The sequence below is a fragment of the Gadus morhua genome, chromosome 1 (genome assembly GCF_902167405.1).
Source record: "Gadus morhua chromosome 1, gadMor3.0, whole genome shotgun sequence".
In the NCBI taxonomy this organism is placed as follows: Eukaryota; Metazoa; Chordata; class Actinopteri; order Gadiformes; family Gadidae; genus Gadus; species Gadus morhua.
Genome location: NC_044048.1, coordinates 4,773,394 through 4,799,027, shown reverse-complemented (window position 1 = coordinate 4,799,027; position 25,634 = coordinate 4,773,394). Strand labels below are relative to the sequence as shown.

Below are 25,634 nucleotides of genomic sequence, written 5' to 3'. Positions count from 1 at the left end.
AGCAGCAAAGATGAGACGTCGTTGTGTGGTGAGAACTGATAGAAAATCGATAACAACAATGCCGCCATTTTCTTTATTTTTTGTAACCTACAATAAATAAAGCAGGCTTCCAGTCAATGGAAAAATGGCTTCTCCCCACCGGCGATTGTTGTTGTTTACGATTTTCTATCAGTTCTCACCACACAACGACGTCTCATCTTTGCTCCTTGAATGTCGATATGTAATGGTATGGAGTTATTGAAACTTACTACGTGTAAAAAAGACTAGAAATTGAATGTTTATTTTTCATTGAACGTTTACATAAAGTTGCACTGGGTGCCTTTAACGCAGCTTCTCTTGGGATTTTCGAGGTATCTCAAAAACTAAAAAAAACAGCTGTATTGTTTCCGTCCATGACTCTGTCTTACCAATGGAATAGCACAGGGCAGGGGCCGTGTTTAAGCACACACGCACTTTAGCAGAGCGCACCTGTGTGAGTTAAAAAAATTATACAAAAAACTATAAAATAGGCCTACTCTAATGTCACCTCCCAGGCTCCATACACTTTGGTTGATTATAAAGGTTTGTAAAAATGTGTGTCTTTGTATCAACACACACCCACCCACACACACGCGCACACACACACACACACACACACACACACACACACACACACACACACACACACACACACACACACACACACACACACACACACACACACACACACACACACACACACACACACACACACACACAAACTCACCCACACGAAAGGTTGCGAATGGGCACCTAACAGAATAACATTGACAGAACATGTGAACATACAGTGCCTTGAGGTTGTACAACCACAAACTTAAATGTTTTTTAATGAGATTTTATGTGATCGACCAACCAAAGTAGCACATAATTGTAAAGTGGAAAACAGAAATGATAGTTTTCAAAATTGTCAGCAAATAAAAAAATCGAAAAAACTGCATTTATATTCAGTGTGTCAATACTTTGTAGAGCCAACCTTCCGCTGCAATTACAGCTGCCAAAAATTAAGGTTTGTAAAAAAAAAGAAATATTGAATTACAAAAATATATAAATTAGTTATGAAGAGGCCCACCGTTATTTTTTCTTTATTGTATAACCTATCACTCAATTACGGCAAATTAGATGCTTTTACCTAATATATAAAAAGAGGCTCCCGCCCCCCTGAAACGGCCAGCACCGGCCCTGAGTACCAGGCTTAACGGGCCCATTAAGATCAGCAGAGAATAGGTATAGCTCCATCAAATACATAACAAACAGATAAGCCACATAGTGGCATGCATCTGTTTAACCATTTGCAGACTTTTGAGAGCAAAGAAAGTAAATGATAAATGATCCTTGTGACTTGTGAATGACCCCCGTGGCCGTGCGATAGTAGAGAAATGGGCGGTGCGAAGAGGCTCGACCCCACGAGACCAGAGCCGTGTTGTCATGTTTTCGAGAGTAGCGTTGCGGTGCAGGTCTGAAGACGGTGTGCACAGCCTGGACAACGAGGTTTAGAGGCATTGGAGAATCAAGGAACCCGTTTCGTCAAGTCGTTTGCATTGTGGATTGCAGAAATCTTCACTCACAATGAGTAAAGTACAAGGTGGAATGAAATGCGTGAAATATCTCTTATTCGTATTCAACTTCATATTCTGGGTAAGTCTCTCCGGAAACGACAATTATAATCTTGCATGGAAACACAATGTTGCGTTGATAAAACGCTTTGTTCCTCAGTGGTAACCCTTTTGCTCGTACAAAGAAACCGTTTTGCCGATTTTGAAAAGACCAACTATTGATATTTTTGCCGTGCACATTTATTTATATACAACTAAACAACTGTAGTGGTTTACTCAATTAGGATATGTCTGCCTCAGTCATCATTAAATGTGCTTTAAATTCAGATGAAAATGCTCAAGGTGTCGACTCCTTTTATCATTTTGAACACTGTGATCTACTAACGTAGCGTAGCCTACTAACAGCGTACTAACGTAACGCTGTTTGTCTTCAAATTCTCATCAAAGCTAATGAAAGTCTTCCTGTGCCATTGTCCGATGTGGTCCCCTCTCGTCATTTGTACTGTTACATCAACCTGCCTAATGGACTACAGTTGGAAATTAGCCCCTGGGCTACAATCTGGCGCATTTATCTGTACTGCTGTACATGTTTATTAATGTGCATTGTCTTGAAATAAATGAATAAATAAATCTCAATTGGACCGGTCCCATCTTATTTCATTGGGACCGGGTCCCATTTTATCTCATTGGGACCGGGTCCCATCCCATCTCAATGGGACCGGTCCCGTCCCATCTCAATGGGACCTGTCAGATCCCATCTCAATGGGACCTGTCAGATCCCATCTCAATGATGTAGCCTACATGAAATGCACCACACATGTGGCGTTATACTATGTAGGCCTATATATATCTAATGGGCGTAACCCTCGTGGCATGTAGCCTAGAAGCTTAACCTTTTCTCGGAAGCTGACAGCAGCCACACAGATGGAGGTGCACATAAATCACTAAAATGCTCCTATGCTTTACCCTATCTCGGACAAGGAAATCAAGCTCTTCATAGACGGTGAAATAGTGTAGCGAATGGCAGTTTGCGGATGAGGGAGATTATGATAGGGTGTTTGTTCCTCAATATATCCATATATTGGAAACGTTAGTTTTTTTTTTTTTCTAAGAGTAGGTCTCACTCTCTTTCGAATAAAGTTGATATCCAAAACGAAACAACTGCTAAACATATTTTTATTAAAAGCAGCGAGTAAACATCAGCCTGTAGAGCATTGAGGTGAATCATCAATACGTTGAACCGATGGCGATAATTATAGGTCCATGCTTGTGGTTTACCATCATGAATGGGATAAGAGCACTGTGTGTTAGAACCGTAGAAGGCTGATATCTCCACTATGTCCCACAACTTGTACAGTGTTCACGGTGACTATGTACACAATAGTTCTAGACAATTAACCTATTTGAATGTTTGCCTACACTAGAATCCTCTCTCTCTATTTTAACAGTTCCACATCCTCCCCACAATGTAGATGTCAATGATCAAATCAGGTAATAATTAACCAAGACACAGAGTTGCTTGTGTTCTCATCATGCAGAAGAATGCAGTTGCAATTTTCAACCTCCCCTAGTGGCCACCCCAATTTAACACACCGGGCTTTAATATGTAACGTTGCCTAAAATATTGAAAGTAAGGGTAAGTATAAGTATGTAACTTATTTTTTCATTGTTCAGTGTTTAATCATCTATATAATTCCAGACATTGCATTCTCTGTCAAGCAGACAAGAAAAGCCACGGTATTGTTTAGAAACTGAAGTGATACATCACAAGTCTTTTGCTGTTTGGCTTGGTAACCAGGCCTTGTGGCTTGGTTAGCAGGCTTTGTGGCTTGGTTTGCAGGCTTTGTGGCTTGGTTACCAGGCCTTGTGGCTGGTAACCAGGCCTTGTGGCTTGGTTACCAGGCCTTGTGGCTTGGTTACAGCAGCCTACACTAATTTTTGGACAGTGAGGGCGGCCGGAGGCCTCACAGGGCATAATTTGAAGCCATAAACGGATACCGAGATTTGCCTCATTGAGCTGCAAAGAGGAACCAAGTTGTATTAATATAACATTGTAAGCCAAACAGCATTGTTACGATTACATAATGAGTAGTTTTCACTACTGGTCCCTTCGAGTAATTATTCATACAAAATGGAGACATTTTAAACAAAAGTGAATCTAAAAAGAACAGTGCTTCCAAAATGATCCGCCTTCGTTGAATGTGGTTCTGACAGCATCACACAGTCACCAAGGCGCTTATTCATTTGGTGTGACCCCTCACAGCAGAATACCAAGAATATGTGAGACATCTCCATCTGTTTAAAATAGGTGGGGAAAACAGGAAGCCACATAATCATCATTATTTTCTAATACTGTTTGTCAATATAACACATTTTCAGTGATTTCCCCCCAAATCTTTAAACCAATTGTCCTCCAAACCTGTGCTCTGATGCTGTCTGCTGTCCCCAGCTGTCTGGCTCCATGGTCCTGGCCGTGGGGGTGTGGCTGAGGTGTGACTCGGACACCGACCTGCTTCTAGCCGGTGCTGGAGCCCCAGACAGCTTCTTCATAGGTACCCCCACCAACACATACTCACCTCACCTTCACATAGGTACCCCCACCAACACATACTCACCTCACCTTCACATAGGTACCCCCACCCACCAACACATACCCACCTCACCTTCACATAGGTACCCCCACCCACCAACACATACCCACCTCACCTTCACATAGGTACCCCCACCCACCAACACATACTCACCTTACCTTCACATAGGTACCCCCACCCACCAACACATACTCACCTCACCTTCACATAGGTACCCCCACCAACACATACTCACCTCACCTTCACATAGGTACCCCCACCAACACATACCCACCTTACCTTCACATAGGTACCCCCACCAACACATACTCACCTTACCTTCACATAGGTACCCCCACCAGCAACACATACCCACCTCACCTTCACATAGGTACCCCCACCAACACATACCCACCTCACCTTCACATAGGTACCCCCACCAACACATACCCACCTTACCTTCACATAGGTACCCCCACCCACCAACACATACCAACCTCACCTTCACATAGGTACCCCCACCAACACATACCCACCTTACCTTCACATAGGTACCCCCACCAACACATACTCACCTCACCTTCACATAGGTACCCCCACCCACCAACACATACCAACCTCACCTTCACATAGGTACCCCCACCAACACATACCCACCTTACCTTCACATAGGTACCCCCACCCACCAACACATACCTACCTCACCTTCACATAGGAAAATATTGCATTGTATTTCATTTATATTATACTTTTATAATATAATATAATTAGGATATATAATATAATATTTATTATATATTATGTTGTGTTGTGTGTATTATGTGTCACTGTATTCAACCTAGCAATCAGAAAAGTATATAAACCGTTATATATATATATATTTACATAGTCTTACACAACATAACGTGAATGATATTTTCTAACCTATCCTAGTCCCATGCATCATGTTTATATATATATATATATATATATATATATATATATATATATGATCTTTATATGATCTATATACATGTATGATTAAAGCTTACACAACATAATAGATTATTTTCTAACTACATATTCTGTATATTTGTATATATATAGTTAGAAAATAATCAATTGTGTAAGCCTTGATCATTGTTTAGTGTAGTCTGATAGGAAAACAAAGAAGAGTATTCCTCTCATAGTCCTGGAGTACTGCTATAAACCTTAAGCTTAAACATGGTGCAGCTGTTTTGGGTGAAGTCACGTTATTCCAGTTTCAACAACACTATTAAATCAAAGTGAATACAATGAAACCTACTGGGTGAGAAATGCATTCCTTATGAATTCTACATTAGGCACAATGTACACTACAAACCAGCGCCCCAAGACAAGCTCCTTTTTAAATCTCACAAGATGTTCTATTCCAGTCGCCTGTGAGGCATTCTGTTGTGAGCGCCTCACACAATAGGCCCTCTATAGTCCAGGGGGTCCGTAGGACGACGACACTAGAATGAAGCCTATTCTTGTTGTGTATCCCTTTTGCAGCGTGACCTAACATGGTGACTTCATTTGAACAGCTTCCTCATCGTTCTTTCACAGATCCCGGCCCCCCCTACCACCCTCGGGTGTAGTATTATTAGTAGGCGTAGGAGCACGTATGGTTATGTCAGTCCTCCATCCTACACTCTTCCCTGGGTCATGTGTTGTGATACTAGGAATGTGAATAACTCAATGCTATCATGGTTGGATAATCAGTGGGAGGTACGAACAAATAATCAAATATTCGATGTGTGCTCACATTCACAAAGGAAGCGACGTCATCAATCATTCACTTAATATCTTAAATGCACCCCCTCCATGTAGAATAAAAAGGATTGCAGATTTGATTGAGTTGACCTCTATGAGGTCACTGGCCCTTTAAGGGGAATTGAGTCGACCTGTATGAGGTCACTTTCCCTTTAAGGGGAATTGAGTTGACCTGTATGAGGTCACTTGCCCTTTAAGGGGAATTGAGTTGACCTGTATGTTGTCACTTGCCCTTTAAGGGGAATTGAGTTGACCTGTATGTGGCCACTGGCAATTTAAGGGGAATTGAGTTGACCTGAATTAGGTCACTGGCCCTTTAAGAGAAATTGAGTTAACCTGTATGCAGTCACTGGTCTTTTAAGGGGAATTAATTTGACCTGTATTAGTTTACAGGCCCTTTAACAGGAATTTAGTTGACCTGTATTTGGTCATTGGTCCTTTAAGAGGAATTTAGTTTACCTGTATTAGGTCACTGGCCCTTTAAGAGGAATTTAGTTTCCGTCTCTGATTAGAACTGTCAATATATGGTTGGTTGTTTACGTTGGAGCTAAGAAAATTTCTGCAGTTTCGGGGAAGTTGTGTGTAAATGACAGATGATGTGTTGATGAAGGTTTGGGCTTTTTCGCTACTGCTACTTATCCTGATGACTGTTAATGTAAATCCGTACTGATCATTCTTTCTCCGCTAGTCAGATCGTTAGGCATGTTCACTAACGAGCTAGGCTGGCTATATCCCATGGTTCTTTGTAGTGTTACGTATTTTAAGAATCTAACCTACCCACACATAGACCCAATGAAGCAGGACCAAACATATTAGCCGTAAATACTATACATAGCCACAAGGGGAGCAAGACCTTATTGAAGGCTGCTCCACCACAGAAGGCATCACCTGAAGAAGCCGATGCCATTACGGCACCCCGGCCACGCCCACTAGGCCACGCCCACTTGTAGGTCTCTACCTGTGCACACTAGGTGGAGGGCTTCAGAGATTTTCAGCGACACCCGCGAGGGGACATGGGCCTCTGCCCATGTCCCGTAGTAGCCAGAGTTATTATCTCTCACACGTGTTCGACACGATTCCTAGACTTTCGTTCCATAGCCAGTTACCATACCGAAACATGACTACTTTAACAATAAAGTCAGTTAAAAGCAATCCCGGATTTGAACCCTTTCCTTGAAGAACTACTCAGCAGTAGCATTAGAACACTGAACTAAATCATCTTATATTGTACACGATTCATGAGTTTTGAGATTCTATTGCCCAGTGTTATGAGCCAACTGGTTTCCGAGCATGTGCGCGATCGTGCTTTCCCGGATCATCCAGATGAAGCACGTCTGAGCAGTTGTCTCAATTCCACAAACGTACTACCTGCATTTAGTATAGTCTCATTGTCCCTGTTGTAAATAGGCATGTCTTGCAGAGTACCACATTAAAGTATTGTACAACCCTAGTGTTGATCTAAATGAATGTGGAAATGAAATGGAACTGCGCCACATGCTGATGCTACTCCTCCAAAAACGCCAAAGATCACTTATGTTAACTTTAAGAAACTTTAATGTTAACTTTAAGAATTTCCTTTGTAGAACAATGTCCTTAGAATACTTTCCTCAACCGGGCGGCAATGATATTGGACTGATCTCATCCAGCCCATGACATTGTTTTTGTTCATGATTGATGTTTTAGAGGTTTTTAACGTGGAAGCATACTCCATGAATAATAATTGCCTACAAGTTAAAGCCCAGATCGAGGACTGAGTGTTTTAGCCTGTAATTCAGTAACGTTAACGCTGGTCCAAGCCTGATGTTCTGACAACATCTGGCCATTTGGCCTATATCTAAGACTTGCATGGACAACTATATACCATGTACGTTATTGACATTAGGGTTTTAAATGAATCAGACTAGCAGTTATTGAACTATATGAGGTTTGCAATGCATAAAGGTAACCAGTTGCCTTAAACCAGCCTAAGCCAAGATGTTAGGATTAATTATTCATGATGGTTTATCAGTGTACCACTGTTGCGTACGGAATCCACTGAGGCCTAACAATCAGTACTTTCCCATGTACAGCTTAATCTGATTAAAGCCATAGTTAGATTATGCTCCTCAATTGGACAACTGTAATTGCCGATTATACATGGCGGTGAGAAAATCGATTCATTGGCCGAAGAATTTCATACCCACAGACTTCTCGTCGTATGCAGAGTCCGCATACGGCAACATTTCCTTTCACCTCAAAATGTTGCGGTTCAATCTGGACTTCAGAGAGTCAAAGCCAAAGTTCCTTTCACCCAATTCCTTCTCCACCATGGCCGAGATAACCCCCACTACGAGTCTTTACTTGTTGTTTAAGTACCAGAGACTGGGAGAACCCGACTCAGTCTTTAAGATTCATGATATCAGAGAATATCCCTGTCAATTCGGCTGCTAGGTCGGAATATGGTCAGAATGAAGCGGCCACTGTTTCTTGACGGGCTGGGTACTTTATTCCTAGTTCCACTAACTTTACAAACTAGCCGTCATCGCGCACACACATGTGCTCGCTGTAGCTATCTTGCTGCTTGCCTCGTTTAACTGAAGAACGGATGCGAGCGTCTTGGCGCACTTGTGCAGAAATAGTTTCACAAACAACCGCGCAAGGAGATTGACAAAATAAAAGCGTATAATACAGCGATATGCATCAATGTTTGGGCGTTGCATCGATGCAGTTGGATCGTCAATCGATGTATCGATCTACATCGATGGATCGTTACACCCCTATCTAGCAGCGAGGCCAGTGGGAGTGATGTTTCACATGTGTTACCTCATAGTGTGTGTGTGTATACGCTCTAGCAGCGAGACCAGTGGGAGTGATGTGTAGCCAGCGGGGCCAGGAGCGGCCCTCCCTACGGGTCATTCCTGTTTCCATTCTGTCACCTCTGTGCCCACATGATTCAAGCCGTAAACAGAGCTCCCTGTCGTGTGTGTGTGTGTGTGTGTGTGTGTGTGTGTGTGTGTGTGTGTGTGTGTGTGTGTGTGTGTGTGTGTGTGTGTGTGTGTGTGTGTGTGTGTGTGTGTGTGTGTGTGTGTGTGTGTGTGTCCAACTTAAAATAATGATAAAATGTAAACAATTTCCAGAAGATGAAGTACTCCACAAGAAGAGGCATCTACCTCCACAAGTGAAGTAATGGAAAACTGATATGTAAAGACCTATCTTTACATATCAGTTTTAAAGTAAATGCATATCTTTCCGAGATGGCTTCTGAACCTAATATTTATTGATAGAGAATTATTTTATATCAAACAACTTTAAGTTCTGTTTTGACGTTTGCCATTGAGGAATATGAGGTGCATTGGCTTTCTTTCCTTGAAGCTGTGGTCCATGTAGCAGGAAAACAAGCATACACGTTTCCCAGTGTGTATTAATTACATTCCCACAGCAGTTCCTGCCCATGTCAGTGATTAGGCTCCCTACTGCTCTCCTGAGAGCCGCCCGGTGTACAGTTACAGCGTGAGCACTTTGGTAGTGAGGGCTGGGAGCCAAGGGGGGTGTTTACTTATAAAGTTTATCAGGACTAGCATCAGGCTGCACAGTATCTTATCTCACAAAAGTGAGCTAAAATAAGGTAACGGTTTTCCCAACCATCCAGAGTTTGTGTATTATAATTCTTTATTTCAGACCCAGGAGTATCCATATCAACACAAACAAAATAAACAAACTTTTTTGTATTGTAATCCAGAATACAAAAACAATAGTTTTGACCAAGAATTGCATGTTGCTGCCCTCTTCAGGTTGGTTCTTAATGACCCCACTGCTTCAGTTCTCCAAATGTAGTATTCAGTTGTATTCCCATGGAGCTAAACATCACTCTCATTTATGGAAATTTGTGCTTTTTTTTTATCATTGGTTTAACACTTTTTCAACAAGTTAGAGCATTAAAAAACTGCTAATATGATGAAATTGCAACATATATGTGCTGTATCATACAAATATCATTGGTTTGAAGACATAGAAAACCATGGCAATGCAATTGTGAAATGTATGTTTGTTAATCTGTGTAGTAAAAATAACAAGTATACATGGAATCATGCCCCCTGTGTGCGTGTTTTTGTGTGTGTGTGTGTGTGTGTGTGTGTTTTGTGTGTGTGTGTGTGTGTGTGTGTGTGTGTGTGTGTGTGTGTGTGTGTGTGTGTGTGTGTGTGTGTGTGTGTGTGTGTGTGTGTGTGTGTGTGTGTGTGTGTGTGTGTGCATGTGTTTGTGTGTGTGTGTTAGCTACTCATGTAATGTCAAATTCATCCAAATTATAAAAACATAGCAGGCTTCAATAGATAGATCCTGATCTCTGCCTCTGGACTCTTGTCTCCACAGCGGTCTACATCTTGATTTGTGCAGGTGGGCTCATGATGGTGGTGGGCTTCTTTGGCTGTTTTGGCGCTGTGCGAGAATCTCAGTGTCTTCTGGCGTCGGTGGGTCCATATGTGTGTCACGGCCACTGTCGTATGGCACCCCACGCATTGGTGTTATAAGCAATATGTGTAGAATCTTCAAGCCTAGGTCAAAAGTCCAGTTTCATTTAATTTAGTGGCATCTGAAGGAACAGACTTGACAGAAATGGTATATATGTTCATAACTATGTTTTAATCAGTGTATAATTGCACAAGAAAAGAGTCATTGTGTTTTGGTGGCTTTAGAAGGAGCCCTTTATACCTCAACAGGGAGCAGAGTTGCACCGCCCTGTTTCTACACTATCCCAGAACGGGAAAATGGCTCTAGGGACGACGTGGTTTTCATCATAATCGCAATCCTAATAGAAACTTTCGAGACTAAAAATCTAAATAGAATCTATAAATATATATCATAGAAACTCCTCAGCACATGTAAGGTGATCACCCTTATTTTAGAATAACTAAAGCAGGCGTGATAAGCTGCCAGTGGATGCCTTTTAAACTAGTGTTTTTTATTCCACAGTTCTTTGCTTGTCTTTTGATAATCTTTGGGGCCGAGGTTGCTGCTGGCGTTTTTGGTTTCTTAAACCAGGAGCAGGTAGGCCTTAACAAAAAACAACAACTCTATATGCAATATTCATAACACACACCATGTCCTATGAATAGCTTATTGACTCTTATTTATTCCCTTCTATATTAGATTATTGAGGAAGTTCAAAAGTTCTACAGCACTTCAGTTGCCGAAGCTGCAGACCCCAACTACAATGGCACCACAGTAGCTTCTATCTACCACAGTGTTGTAAGTAGATTACCGTGCATCATCTCCATTTAATTCCCAAAATGTTCATGGCAGAAAGAGGATGTTGCTTCCATCTTTCCTGTAGCTGCATTGCTGTGGAGGGTCCAGCCCAGACCCAGCTCTGTGCCCAGAAACTGAAGAGAAAACCAAGGTAGGGTCTTCTTTGGAACTCTTAGTGGCAGGACAATTTCAAAAAGCCATTCAACAAAGCATAGCTAATGCTTCTGACAGTCTTTAACATGACCAAACCTGTTAAACCTGTAAACATGTATTTGTTAAACTAGCCTTAGTGCATAAGGAGTAATGGAGCACACGAACACTTTGGTTTTAAGCATTATGAAATATAGAACATTAACCTGTGAAATTTGGGTCTGTTTAACAGAAATGGCAGTTTCTCCAGAAATGACGTCCAACTGTTAACTGTTTCATGTTCCCACAGGACTGTTTGACTGCAATAACAGACTTCTTCAATGAGAAGCTCTATATAGTCGGCTTCGTTGGGATTGGAGTTGCAGGAGTCATGGTGAGGTCTCTTCCACATGAGTCATGAACACACATGAGCTTAGACTATCGTCCGCTTGCTCTTAATGGACTCTTCTTTCCCCAGAGATGACACTATTTCATGTCTATGCAGTGTTTTTAAACATGTCAATGTAACATACAATGTAAACGTATCCCTCTGGTTTCTTGCAGGTGCTTGGCATGATCTTCAGTATGGTTCTGTGTTGTGCGATCAGGAACAGCCGGGAGATCATCTAGGAATACTCATTCGGCACTACTCACACTCCTACCAGCCGTTCCAACATACATCTTAATGTACAGCTAATACTTAGCCTGTCCACTGATTGGAGACAGTGTTTCCCATCTTTTAAGCCTTGAAGGAATGAATTCATTACAATTGGAAGGACCTTCTTTGTTTGCAAAAAATCTATTAGCACTAAAATGAACAAGAAAGCATTTTTTTTACACACTTGCCAAATATAAATGGCTACTTTGTTTGTTTATAGCCAGTTTAACAGAAATGCAATAGAGTATAACTGTAAATAACGATAACCGACCTGGTTGAAGGCAACTCCAGTACATTACAATTATTTATTTGATCAATGTTAAGTGATATAAAACTTAAATGTCTATGAGTTAGATGAAGGCTTCAATGTTTTAAGGACTGTTTCATAAAATTCATGATGTGCCTAGACTTACACTATCGTTAAACATTTACTCGCCCTATTCCAATTTAATCAAGCTAACCCCCATCTCCTAGTTTAATGAAGTATTTGCCTTAACGGAACAATGTGATCTTTATCAGCCCAGAGGGTGAGGAGATGCAAAACCACTGCTATAATCTTGTTCACGGTCCACAGTAATAATCCCACATTGCAATGTTTTCACATGCTCTTTTTAAGCAATATCATGTGAAGTGTCAGCTGTTTGTAGTGTGCTGAATATTTAGGCTGTTCATTGGTTAGTGTGCAAATGAGATGATTTAACGCACACATATTCTTAACTAAACTAAGAAATACATTTGGCGTTTAGGACAATTGCTTTTGTCCGCATGTAGATAGGAGTCATCTGCACAAGTCATAGGTTTACTCAGCCAGAGAGAGCTGTGCTTTATTTAAATAGCTAGCTAGAAATCCACATACGACACACATAGAAAACATTTTGTTGGAACATAACACAGATTGTCTTATTGAAATATTAACTGACCATTTTAATAAAACAAACTAAAAAGATGAATGTATGAATGTTTGAGGCTTAGGCTACGGGCTATGGTCTCACCACCATTTTGAGTTTACATGGACAAACCCGTATTATGTGTGGAATTCTGCATCTCAAGTATTGGCAAAACAAACAGTACATGTAACACCTCAGGTACAGACTAGACAGTTGTCTGGATGGTCCAATGGAAAAAACACTCTAAAATGTATCAAAAATATATCAGTCAAAGCAAATAGTAGAGCCATTAAGTATAAGTTATTCTTTAAAAAATAAATATAAATAACAGCCCTTCTGCTTTAACAAGTATTTCAGTCAGATATAAATATGACTACACAGTACTGCTGTCAAGCATTTTTTGACCAAAAAAAAAAAAGAATACGTTCACTTTTAGATCTTCTTTCCCTCACAGAGGGAAACCCAAGACGTACACAAGATGCATACAGAACACGGCATTCTGGAGTCGTACAAGCCTGGAACAAACCAAACTATACTGCCATTGGTCACTGGCTGGATCAGGGAAACATGGGAAGTGCATCAAAGTGCGTAACCCCGTATCGCCTCCAGGGTTCCTCGGGCACACTGATTCGGTGTATAGCTGCCCATCCGTTGTCAAACAGACTTCCTCTCATCTTGGGGGAGGGGGGGGGAATGCATAGTCAGCCTGCTTGACGGGGGACACTTCAACGCAGTCTCCTTATGTGGACATGAGGCTGAGAGGAGAGTTCTCTAGGATGTACTCTCCCACTCCCAGGAAGTACATGACCTGTGCAATACCGAAGAGAGGCGCGATGACCAGCGCCCGGCAGCCCGCTCCCTTCAGGAAGGCCGAGGGTCCTTCCTTCTGCAGGATCTTCCTGGAAAACACACAGGCAGGAAGGAGAAAGAAAGCTGGGATGAGTTGAGAATTCAGCTTAGTAAGCCCTCGACAAAAAGATACCACAGGAGGAGATTATCACTGATACTGGCGCCATCGTACCGTATACAGTCCACCACGCCCGTGTACGTCTCCTCACCGCCCGCTTTGCTCAAGGACTGCAGTCTTGTCTTCACGACTGGGGAGAAAAAACAGACCGCAAAATAATTAACTCGGGAAGAGAAACCGCGAGGAGCCCCACAGACGGGGTGCGCCGTGCGTCTCCGTCCGCTCGTACTGTCCATGGAGAGAGGGCTCACCGTCACAAGGGTTCACCGCGACGGCGGCCGTGGAGCCGGCCAGGGCGCCGGACAGGAAGGCCCAGTAGAAAGGGGGGGGCTGGTCTAAGCTGGGCTTCCCCAGGCGGTTCAGGTGGGCGAACAACGGGAAGTACACCACAGAGAACGGAACGTCTCTGGAAAGAAGATACAGGGAAATTATTATTTGGGATAATCGGGTCAGAAAAATGTAGATATATTTTACTTTTTGTCAATTCAATCAACAATACATATTTTGGCCGATCATGCTTATCGAAAGGACCACTGCCAGTGTGCATTATGCTTATTTATAGTCCTAGAGAGGGGGTTGACTCAAAGAAGGCATACCTATGCAAACTAACAGTATTGTGGCTCACCTCATGATGGTGGCCCCCAGGCCTCGGTACAGGCCCTGGACGCCCTGGGTGTGGAGCAGCTCCCGGGCGATCTGCATGGCCGACGCGGGCCGCGGCAAGGCCGCCACATTGTAGGAGCGGGTCAGTATGGGGTTGGGGACGACCAGCTTCACCGAGCTCATGACGCCGGGGCTCCGCTGGGCAGCTGGAGGAACACAAGTTAAAAAGGTTAAGTAATGCATTCCATTTAACGGTGAAACTGGTTGAAAGGGGTACCGTTTAATGAAGTATGCCTATGTCAAAGGAGTAACAAAGAGGATACAGAACACGATGTAGATCCCTTATATAGTCACAACTGTAGGCCAACACGTATTATGTTTAGCTGTACGAGTGCGTCCATCATCTTGAGATGTTCAGTAAATACAACCAGCCTGGAGATCGTATTTGCCACAACAGAGAGGAGCTCCCGTTGGGCCCCGGCAACGGGCAAGTTGCACGTAGAGCCGTACCTCGTCTGCTTTAGAGACGACCAAACAGGACATACCTATTCTTCCGGCGTCCTGCAGCTGGATCTTCAGCATCTCCATGGGGGTGGTGATTACCACCTGACACATGCCCGCCCCGCAGCCGGCCAGCATCTCCCTGAGCACCGTCAGCCCCTTACTGTCCGGACACAACGGGGAATGAGTCAGTGAACCACGGCGAGAGCGGGGGCCAGGGAAGCAGTGTCAATTTTGTCAGCTATTTTAGATTTAGTCTTAGTCTTAGTCTTTTGACGAAAATGCTTAGTCACATTTTAGTCATTGTTTTCCTTTGTAGTTTTAGTCTAGTTTTAGTCGACGAAAATTCCTTACATTTTAGTCAACTTTTAGTCATTACTTTTAGTCAAAATGTTTTCTCTTTTTAAACTAGTTCAAATAGGCTAACCCTATATAGGCTATATGGACACCTGCTAAGTTGTTCCACTCAAATAGAGTACTAAAGTGAAAACGTTACGTTGTCCTGGCAGTCGGATTTTCAGTTCTAAACAACCGAACGAGAGATGGTGTTCTCCATTGCTTAAAATAAATCAATTTCAAGAGGTGAAAATCACTACCAATCGAAAAATGTCGAGGCGTTCATGTATTCCCCTGGGGTATTAAAAGGAAACGTTTGTAAACGTTAGTTTAGTTTTTTTTTTAATATGAAGACAATCTATTCTCAATATTACTTACATCATTGGTAAAGCAAACTCACAAATCAATTCGCAAAAAGATTGTTCCTTTTCTATAAAAGGTTTGTGTGCCATAGGATTTCCCCGTGTTAATTTGGTTGCGTAGAACCGAAAATCTGTTGCTCTCGAAACGTGACGTCACACTTTACTACTCTTGTCTGTTCAGCCTTCAAAACGATAGCTGGTAAATTGTGAAAAATGCATTAAACTGTAATCAGAAAACGCGGTTATATGCTATAAACCCGATAGTATCTTGGGTATAAAGGCTGGGACGAATTTCAAAGTCCACCTTATGTTGAAGTATAGACCGTGGCGATTCCCATTGAAACGAATGGCGCGGTGATTTTCTTCAAAACGAGAGCCGGTAAATTGTGAAAAATAAATTAAACTGTAATCAGACAACGCGGTTATATGCTATAGACCCTAGTATCTGTGGAATAAAAGCTGGGAAGAATTTCGAATCATGTACAATGCGTAACGTTAGCTCATAGCTGAGTGGACCATACCTCCCGTTGCCAAGTCGTAGCTAAGGTCCGTCCTATTTACTGGAGGAGTGAACAGTTGCATAAGAACCTTACGGGAGTGTACTGATTGGAAAATATCGTGCATTTTGAATGTCCAAACAGCACACCAATAACATTTTCGTCCTGTCTCGTCTCGTCAACGAAAACAAAATGACATTTCGTCATCGTTTTTATTATCACAGATCTATTTTTAGCTCGTCAACGTCTCGTCTTAGTCACGGAAAAAAGGTTGTTGACGAACATTTTTCGTCATATTTTTCATTAACGAAATTAACACTGCAGGGAAGGCTCCAGGGTCGTCCTTTCTTACCCGTCTTTGCTGAGGTGATGGCGGAAGAAGTCGTTGGCAGCCAGCTTTATGGCCTTCTCAGGGGTGACCAGGGTGAGATTGACCGCAGCACCTGAGGAGAAAAACATTGGGAGTGAGCAACGACTTTGCGAACGTGTGACCACATGACAAGCAAAGAAACGCATTCAGAACCAGGGTCGACTAACAGTAGGTTTAATTTACTCAACCGATAGAATCTGATTAACAGAATGAAATCCAGAAAGAGATGCTCAAGGATGGAGGATTGAAAAAGGGGGGAGGGGCAGAGAGGTGGATTAGGAACATGTTAGAACGGAGAGAAGGAAGGACGTAGCGTGCCGTAAGAATAACTAGAGCAGAGAGAAAACTGACCCACTTGTTATTCAATATAGAACAATTATGTTTATGTGATGAATGATGGGTTAGGGGGTTAATAAGTGAAGGAGAACAATATTAGAATGGATTGGGTAAAGAGACAATGGCGTGGGAAAGGAGCCAGGTCCTTCATGCACTCAGACTGGGGGGGAAGGGGCTCATGGCCAACCGCTAAAGGCAAGATTCTTTCAGTCTGGTTGCCACGGAGGTTTTTAAAAACACCCCACCACCCTCCTCCAGTCTTTAAGGGCACAGCTATTGCTCACCAAACAGGCTAAACACAAAACTAAAGACAGAGGAAGTCCAAAAAAGAGTGGCCGGTTTTTACGAGATAGACATGGAAACAGAAGACATACAATCATAAGACATTCAAACAAAGACCTGTGCCTAGTTATGTTCATGAATAAGAGCAGTGTAGTAAGAACCATTAAAGGATTTGCCTCCAGCGTGGCTGCGCCATATCGGCTAGCCTTCAAAATCCCAGGGGTCTGCAATATGAAAAACACAGATGCAAACACACGGCATTCCTCATACAGTTGGGAGACCTCTCGCTAGAAGGTCCCTTCAATAGACAGTTCTTATTTAAAAAGGGATGGCCAACAGTTAGCTCGGCCAATGTCCCCTTCCCTTTTAGAAACAAAACCAGGGCTATGCCCGTTGTCACTCGACGCCTGTTTAGGACAGTGCTTACTACTAAACTGAGAGCACAACACTTTCCTTACTTTATTTACATTTCACAGCAGTCTAACACATTGCTACCACTTGGTGTAAACCAAGTCCATTTCCAAGCAGTAGACAGAATGTTGAATTAGAATTAAACCAGAGTATGTTATATTAATGTCTGGGTACTTTTCAACTTTTTCTAAGGACAGCTTAAATCTCTGGAAGTGACTGAGCTACATTCTAAAGCGGGAACATGTCTTACCTCTGTACATGCCAAAGTACCCCTCCGACCTAACTGTCTTCACAAGGCAGTCAACCCTAAAGAGAGAAAAATAAATAATGTATACAAGACTCAAAATAGAAAGTAAGTGCATAGGACATGTAAGGGAAAGCTATACAATAAGGGGATGTTCAACTAAGAAAACTGGATTCTGGGGCTTAAGTATGTAATGCATGCAAATAAGACTTGGTTAAGTTTGAGAAGAGAGAAGGCGAATGTGCTTTCCAACACCGTCATGTTTCTAAACACTTCAAGGATTACTTTCAAAGACCAACTGGGTGTAGCTCTCTATAGGAACACATTAGAGTACAGCAGCCCTACTGGGGCGGGATGGCATGCTGGAGCCCAAATGGCGGCTGCTGGAATGGCGCAACATAAAACAACCCTGGCCCCCACATTCCCCTGGGCTTAGAGATCCTCAGTAAGAGAGCTTAACAAAAGGTTGCTGCATTCAAACCAAGCCTACGAACAAAGAATGCAAACCAACTCATGCAAATACATCAAGGTAGCTGCCAGGGTGGAATACATCGCTGTTTGATACAGGCCCCAACACGGGAATGAAAGCTAACGTTGGCATCATGTTGTGTTCAACATGATGAGACCTAGAGTATAGAGCGCTACACATCAGAGTCAAGTCAGGTACTTTTAAATTTGCAAACTATAATAACCTATGTCACAACAGCAACTGCCAATAGCCCTCCAGGTAATACCATTGTTTAAGATAGATGCAGCTGGCACAACCTGTTCTGCAAATACAAAGCTACGGCCCTGAGGGTCTACCGGGGGAACTTACATGCTTTTGTAGACCTGTTGACCTGGTCTCTGGTTTTGTAGCCTGGTTTTAGCCAGGTCAATAGGGAAGACACAAGTCACCCCAACGATGCCAGCAATTCCACCATTAATAAGCTTGGCTGGCAGGCTACAAGGGAAGAAAAGGTTTATATTAGTAAAATTCTCATATCGCACACTCACAACCTAGTTCAATTTTAATAGCCGGTAGGAAATTAATTATTAAATATTTTAAAACAACATACCTGATTGGTTGCTGAGACATGTTGATTTTGTGATGATCAAAGAAAAAAATATATGTAATGTGCAAAGAGTCTTCTAGAGTCGATATGAGACGAGTCCTAAAAAAGAGAATTGCAATTATCAGTTTAAGCAGGCAAACTTCTAGGTATTGCACTCACAAGACAGTAGTAGCTCAGATATATATCTGAATGGAGAGCTTATCGCGCAACGTCATAGGTCACATGACGCGCCTTCAGCTGCTCGAGGTGCCTCTAAAAGGGGGCGTGTCTAGCTCTCACAGCACACAGGAATGCTCTTTTTGTCGCTTCCGGTAAACTGATCTTCGTTATAAAAGCAGAGCAACACAAAGCTTTGTAAAACATTGTAAAAGGAAAACCTTTCTGCCATATAATAGCCCTTACTGTTGGATATAATACGCGAACTATCAGATATGACGCATTGTAGTTCAACAAACCGTGTCAATTTTAGAAAAATGAATAAACATCTAATAGTAAAACCACAATAATTTGAACTTCAAAGTAAACTAATCGTTACATATTTTTGGCCCATTGTAACATGCTAGCTTCTCTATCGGACAGCAGGAAGAACGATACCACCATGGCGAGCGTATCACCATTAACATTTCTTACACCTTGAAGTGGCAAAGATAAAGGATCACGGCAGTAAATCGTGAAATAGTTGTAATGCAGCTATTCATCAACTTAACAAAGTTTCTTACCGTGTATAATTTCTTATTGAATCAAACTGCAGCGTATCCTGTAACCGGCTGTAGTGGTATCTCCGGGGTTTTGGGTTCAAATATAAAGAGGGGGCCGGCTAGTGGAAAATTCCATTCCTTGGTAGGTGGGCGGTACTAAGGGTAGGGGGGCGGGACTAAACTGTTCAGTCGTTGGTAAGTGGGCGGGACTAAAAGTCATGGTGATGCCTCTGACACCAGCCATCCGAGTTGCAAGAGGGGAAATCCTGTCATAGAATGGCATGAATGTACTGCCCATCACACCTCTAGTGTAAACCTGAAGGTCTGCTATTGGAGGCAAGAAGCCAGCCTTGTCGTGATCGTTAGTCCAGTTATTTTCCATCATATATATATATGACGTATTAGGACAGTGTTTCAGTGTAGTCCAGTTATTTTCCATTATATTATCATAATATCTATATATATCTATCTATCTATATATATATATATATATATATATATATATATATATATATATATATATATATATATATATATATATATATATATATATATATATATATATATATATATACATACATATATAAACATATATACACTATAGGACAGTGGTTTCCAAGGCAGCGTTCCCTGAACGGGATTACAGCAACTATAATCTGCTAGTGAAAAGAAAATTGCAAATAGCTGCCGTTAACAATATCCTTGTTATCCTCCATTTTTACATTTCTTCATGATTGATTAATTCTTGTTAATAATACTTGCGCCATTTCAATAAAGTACATTTGTACATCTGCCCATCACACTTCTAGTGTAAACCTGAAGGTCTACTCTTTTTGGCAAGAAGCCAGCCTTTTCAATAATACTTTTTGACAACTAATGCAATTTCCTGTTGGGAGCTGGCTGGGTTTTAGCCATAAAGGATAGGAACCAGGGAATTAGAATTATTATTTATCATACTGGGCACAATGTCTATATTTTTAACATTTAAATAAACACATACATTAACATATTTTCTCTGCAAAGGCAATGGAACAGGCATGGTGGCCATTTCACCTTCTACCACTCTTCTGTTCCTATTTAAATAATGTGTTATGAAAGCAGAATGGAAGCCTAACCCTAAAGGAAACAGAGAGCAGGGATCTACTATATCGTCTTTCATTAATGTTAAATCAGATCTGATATGGTTCCTTTAATATTTATTAATCAATGTGATTTTCTGACACATTTGTGTTCCCTGCCTGCACACAAAGAAGTAAGCTCATAAATTAACAATATTTTATATTATTAATATTATTATATTGAATGTATTTTAGACACCTACATGTATGGCTCCCTTTGAATGGCTGCAAAGTTTTGGTTATACTCTCACAACAGTGCTATTAAAGATTTGGACGTTCCAAAGTGAGTCATGCGGGCTGAAATAGCGGTGGGATGTCATGTGAGGATAAGGCCATGTGACTATGTGTTTATTTAGTTAACAGTGCATACTGTACAGTCTGCTGCCGTCCAGAACACAATGTGATAATGAACAGCAACAAACAGATTAATCACTATTTACAGACATAAGCTTTCATTCAGCGGCTTTCATGAGACACAGGTTTAAGACTAGATTGTATGTTCATCACGAGGGAGTCTGAGTCACACACACACACACACACACACACACACACACACACACACACACACACACACACACACACACACACACACACACACACACACACACACACACACACACACACACACACACGTATTGGGACGCCTTTGTGTATAATTTTGTCGCCCAAATTAATAATATTAAAACATAGATTTGTATGCGTGATATTTGAAATATCTTTATTTGGAAATAAACAAAAAGTAACAAAACGTTTGTATGCAGTGTATATTCAGATGTTTTTTTTTCATGGTACTACTACTCCCTAGTGGAAAATTACCCTAGGTTGATGCCAATATCCCTTTCTTTTCTCTCAGTATTTCAACAGGTAAAATACTAATGTCAATATCGACCAGTCCTAATACTAACGATAGAATTAATATTATTAAAAGCAAATGGTGGTCATTATAACATCCAACAGTTGCCTGCTCTTAACCCCATAAACATACTGAAAAGCCCCAAACAAGTATAGGAAAAGAAAACTAAAAACCTGAATCAAACAGCCAGCCTTTAGAAATTAAAAGGGCAGCAGGAAGTTGCTCTGGTAGATGTGTCTGACGGGCTTGGTACACGTGGGCCTGTTGCTGCTGGCTCTGTGGGCGCACTCATCGACTGCGGTGTTGCAGGCTCCGCAGTGGCAGCTGAGGGCCACGGGGTAGCTGAACAGAGAGCTGCCCTCGCTGGGGCAGCCGGGCAGGATGGCCGTGCGGTACTCCACCTGGTTGTAGGTGCAGCCTCTCTGGAGCAGAAAGCGCAGGCCCACCAGGTCTCCGATGTTGCTGTCCTGTTCGGTTGACATGCAGAATAAGAACATGACCCAGAAACCCTTATTATTTTTTACTTCACCAGGCCTAAACATTTTAAATGTTACAATTTTAGATGGCTCAACAATCCTACATGAAAGTTCCAAAATATAATAATATGACTAGTCTGAAGTTTGTGTGAATAGTTGCCCAGCGCAAGATACAATATTAAGATAGATAGATAAATAGACACTTCATTGATCCCTTGGGAATGCTCCTTCAGGGAAATTCAAAATAAATAATATTAACGGCACATACCCGAGAGTAACAGAATCCCATGCAGATGGTGGTGTTGATAGCCACACAAAAGTTACACTCGGGCTTCTCCACGTAGAGCGTGTAGTCCGTTGGGACGCACATCGGAGCAGCTGGGCTGAACATCAGCAAGAGGACGCTGCCCACAAACACAAAATAATCCATTCTCTAGATTGAATTAGGTTGCTTACTATGGGTCAATCTACGACTTGATGTGGCTCTTAGCCGAAGCAGGTTTTTATGCTTGGTTATCTGCTGACCCGCTGAAGGTTGGCAGTATTTATGTTGCAACATTGTAATCCTTATTCATACCAAGATCCTCGTTATCTTTCATTTGTGATGAGGGGGAATATCCAATCCATTATGTGATTGACATGCATTAAAGAACTCAAAACACAGGTATAGAAATAACTTGGAGGAGTAAACCCCGTGGGTCATTTAGGAGCATGCCACTAGATGTCCCCATATGAAGGGAAATACTCTGTATTTTCTGATTTAGGGTTTTAAGTTTGCGATGGGGCTGGTGGCAGGGGCGTTGCTAGACCTAGAGTTTTACTGGGGCACAGGCCCCCAACTGCCAACATTTTTTTTTTTACGTGTGCACAATATGAAATAGATGGATACAGAAGGGTATGTACGAGCTTCAAAATCATTGTCACTGTCATATTGTAGGCTATATTAAAGCACTGGTAAAGGTAAAGACGCAAAGACGGATTCATGAGTACCGTACAATTATATTTATTTAAACACATACACATCTCAAAGATTTACAAATAAGGTAACTGACAAATAAACAAAAAGTCTCTTTATGACCTTCACCTCTTTATCAGGAGAAGTCTACACATCTATATTTATTTAGAAGCTGTGTGGAAACAGCATAATTTTGCCAGAACGACGTGTACTAAAAAGGCAAGAAACAAGGTTTAAAACTAATAGAATTTCTGACTTAAGGTGAGGTGGCTCATTGCCACCAATCAACCTGGAAAATGTTATAGAACCATCAAAGCTCTTAAATTAAACTAAATAAGGCCATACACTACTGCATAGAGCCTTTTTAAATGATTATTTTTTCACTATTAAGCTGTATCGCCGCGCCTTCATGGTGGCAAAGCGGTCAATAACGTGGCTTTGACTCACTTTGCATAGTTGCTCCTTTTCAATGGACAAAAGAGAAAGTTGGTGAAGCCTTCCTTGCCCAATGGTTGACCTAAGCCAGGTGTGGAGCCTTCTCGACACACTGAAAGATCGCTCACAACGACAACTGTTTACAGGAATTGTGAGTGCAATGATCTGAATTATCTGTGTCAGTGTTGGGAACATTGTTGGATCCAGTATGTTAAAAACACCCTGTATATCCATAATTTCCTTTTTTGTGTTAAGGAAGTTTTTGTCCACTAAAACTTCCTCAAGTTTTGAAGACAGACAATTTTTCATTCATTATTCATTTTCCGCGTGTGTGCGTGCACGCATGGTGTGTGTGTGTGTGTGTGTGTGTGTGTGTGTGTGTGTGTGTGTGTGTGTGTGTGTGTGTGTGTGTGTGTGCTATAAAACTACAGGCTACAGACGCTCAGTATTGAAAAACTGGTGGGCAACATTCTTTAACAGCAATCAAGTTGTCATTGTTTGTGTCAAACAAGTTGTGAATTTGTTGTAACGTTAAAAAAGGAGATGACTTACTCTGGGCTGTTTCCAGCTCCCGTGGTTTCCAACGAAACATGATCAACAAAAAAACAAGGAATTGAAAGCTACTTACAATATGCCTAGGTTACATTAATTTCCCCTGATGGCAGCAATGTTCCACTTTCAGCTGGAATTCACGGTAGGCCTACATCAAAACCACGTGTCTTCTTTAGATTTCAGTTCCCTTTATTTATTCACACAGTTCAGCAGCGGCATTTATTCAGAATCAGAGCCCAAATTAAAGCTGCATTTAGGGCGACTATCACTACCCAGCAGAAAAATAGATGCACTATAAATGGTTTTGTAGGCCTATAGCAGTCACGAACATGAGCATAGTTGTGGAAATGCTGGTGTTAGAAAACAAAGTTGACGGGAATTAAAGTGCTGCACATCGACTGTACAAATGTAGATTATTCATCACAAGAATTTTAATTCAGAAATCGAATAGGCTAATAAACTCTTTGTGAGATAAAATTCAGCATTCTGATAATAAAGTCAGAATACTTGGATAAAATCCGAATTCTGATAATTAAATCCAGCATTAAAGGTTAATTTAAGAAGGTTCTCACCAGTCATTTGTCGCCTGGTCGCAGTGTCGAGTTTTTTTTTAAAGTAGTTCACTAGTCGTAGCGTGCAAATAAATTGCAGTGTCAGAATTCTGAGAATTTTGTCAGCATTCAGATTTCTCAGAATTCTCTTACACTGCAAATTAAAGCGCTACTACTAGCAAACTAGTTTCAGCGTGACTGGAGAGAACTTCCTTAAATTAACCTTTAATGCTAGATTTGCATCAACGCTATTGTGTGAATTAGTATGGTTCTCTTTCATGGAAGCCGGAAGTGGGAGATTCCTTATTTTTTTTACCATTATTGTTTTATTAACAAATTTCTCCTACAGGGGATTGATAAAGTTCTATCTACTATTGAACAGAAAATAACACTTTGGTCATACTTTACACACTTTACCACTGAAACATTCAGAAGAGTCACGTGGACAAATCCGTAAATAACTGATTTTTTTCATTGGTTGTTGCGTTAAATCTTACCCAGATACAATAGGGCTATTTTCTGATTGGCTTTTATGTAGCCCCTTTCGTTTTTTGATTGGCTGGTAAGAGGCAGGCTCGACTGAAGACTCCCGAGGCAGCAGGAGATGCACTTGATGAATCCTGCCGATTCCATAGCGAGAGCGGCGCTTCTGCAGATTAATTTAATAATGATCAATGGAATTTTACTGGGGCACTGGAGACTTTTACTGGGGCACGTGCCCCAGTAAAAAGGGGCTGACGACGCCTCTGGCTGGTGGTATGGTTGGTATATGGTCTTTTTATAGACTCCATAGCACTGAATAACAATGCAGAGGGACCCAAAAGTGTATCACCAAGAACAACCACATGCAATTAACACAGCACAGCCAAAGATAAGAGAGCAAAACGAAGGCTCTCGCCGAGAGGGCCAGGGTGTTTGTGTCTGCATGCGTGTCCACATGCTCAACAAAGGATCCTCTCAAACCTTCGTCGCTCCAGGTTGCTCACAGGCCTGCTTCTACGAAGGGGCAATAGGGGGGCACTGCACCCTCAGTTTCATGTTTAATACAACCCATAAAAAACGCTAAACAATGACTGGGCATTATTGGTTTTGATATATACATCACTGAAAGCTCATATCACAGCAGTGATACAGCAGTGTTTTCTCGATGTGTATGCTGGCCACGATTTGGCCAGTATATCAACTGCCTCTATCCCCTCCACACCAACAAAGGCAGAC

General features: G+C 41.7%; 3 protein-coding genes across 7 annotated transcripts; 1 reads left to right on the top strand and 2 right to left on the bottom strand.

The window, feature by feature from the left end:
* Positions 1–1,389: 1,389 nt before the first annotated feature.
* LOC115540129 (tetraspanin-2) lies at positions 1,390–12,873 on the top strand. The gene is made up of 8 exons (XM_030351143.1): positions 1,390–1,656; positions 4,024–4,126; positions 10,265–10,362; positions 10,865–10,939; positions 11,042–11,140; positions 11,226–11,291; positions 11,580–11,663; positions 11,834–12,873. The coding sequence occupies exons 1-8, from the start codon at positions 1,588–1,590 to the stop codon at positions 11,897–11,899; spliced, it is 660 nt and encodes a 219-aa protein (XP_030207003.1). The 5' UTR covers positions 1,390–1,587; the 3' UTR covers positions 11,900–12,873.
* slc25a55a (solute carrier family 25 member 55a) lies at positions 12,722–19,670 on the bottom strand. Of its 3 annotated transcripts, XM_030351116.1 has the most exons (10): positions 19,498–19,670; positions 18,782–18,877; positions 18,541–18,666; positions 17,730–17,785; positions 16,433–16,523; positions 14,930–15,048; positions 14,407–14,590; positions 14,033–14,187; positions 13,836–13,911; positions 12,722–13,713 (listed from the first exon to the last, which is right to left on the bottom strand). In XM_030351116.1, the coding sequence occupies exons 2-10, from the start codon at positions 18,799–18,801 to the stop codon at positions 13,554–13,556; spliced, it is 987 nt and encodes a 328-aa protein (XP_030206976.1). In that variant the 5' UTR covers positions 18,802–18,877; positions 19,498–19,670; the 3' UTR covers positions 12,722–13,553. The 3 variants fall into 3 exon arrangements, with proteins under 3 accessions (XP_030206976.1, XP_030206992.1, XP_030206984.1); XM_030351132.1 differs by lacking the exon at positions 19,498–19,670 and having other exon boundaries at positions 16,433–17,292; positions 18,782–18,883; XM_030351124.1 differs by lacking the exons at positions 18,541–18,666; positions 18,782–18,877; positions 19,498–19,670 and adding an exon at positions 18,069–18,514.
* Positions 19,671–21,291: 1,621 nt separating this feature from the next.
* tshba (thyroid stimulating hormone subunit beta a) lies at positions 21,292–23,990 on the bottom strand. 3 transcript variants are annotated; one of them, XM_030351175.1, is made up of 3 exons: positions 23,942–23,990; positions 22,192–22,327; positions 21,299–21,914 (listed from the first exon to the last, which is right to left on the bottom strand). In XM_030351175.1, exons 2-3 carry the CDS (start codon positions 22,312–22,314, stop codon positions 21,648–21,650), a joined length of 390 nt encoding a protein of 129 aa, XP_030207035.1. In that variant the 5' UTR covers positions 22,315–22,327; positions 23,942–23,990; the 3' UTR covers positions 21,299–21,647. The 3 variants fall into 3 exon arrangements, with proteins under 3 accessions (XP_030207018.1, XP_030207035.1, XP_030207027.1); XM_030351167.1 differs by lacking the exon at positions 23,942–23,990 and adding an exon at positions 23,866–23,908; XM_030351158.1 differs by lacking the exon at positions 23,942–23,990 and having other exon boundaries at positions 21,292–21,914; positions 22,192–22,484.
* Positions 23,991–25,634: the final 1,644 nt, after the last annotated feature.

Bases quoted from the DNA above. Each gene is read 5' to 3' on its own strand.
- LOC115540129 (XM_030351143.1), top strand. From the start codon at position 1,588: ATGAGTAAAGTACAAGGTGGAATGAAATGCGTGAAATATCTCTTATTC. The intron at 11,292-11,579 runs GTAGGGTCTTCT...ATGTTCCCACAG, and splicing joins AAACTGAAGAGAAAACCAAG to GACTGTTTGACTGCAATAAC. The intron at 11,664-11,833 runs GTGAGGTCTCTT...GGTTTCTTGCAG, and splicing joins TTGGAGTTGCAGGAGTCATG to GTGCTTGGCATGATCTTCAG.
- slc25a55a (XM_030351116.1), bottom strand. From the start codon at position 18,801: ATGTCTCAGCAACCAATCAG. The intron at 14,591-14,929 runs GTATGTCCTGTT...GTGTTCCTCCAG, and splicing joins GCAGGACGCCGGAAGAATAG to CTGCCCAGCGGAGCCCCGGC. The intron at 13,714-13,835 runs GTACGATGGCGC...TGTGTTTTCCAG, and splicing joins GGCGTGGTGGACTGTATACG to GAAGATCCTGCAGAAGGAAG.
- tshba (XM_030351158.1), bottom strand. From the start codon at position 22,353: ATGGATTATTTTGTGTTTGTGGGCAGCGTCCTCTTGCTGATGTTCAGC. The intron at 21,915-22,191 runs GTATGTGCCGTT...TCAACCGAACAG, and splicing joins TGGGATTCTGTTACTCTCGG to GACAGCAACATCGGAGACCT.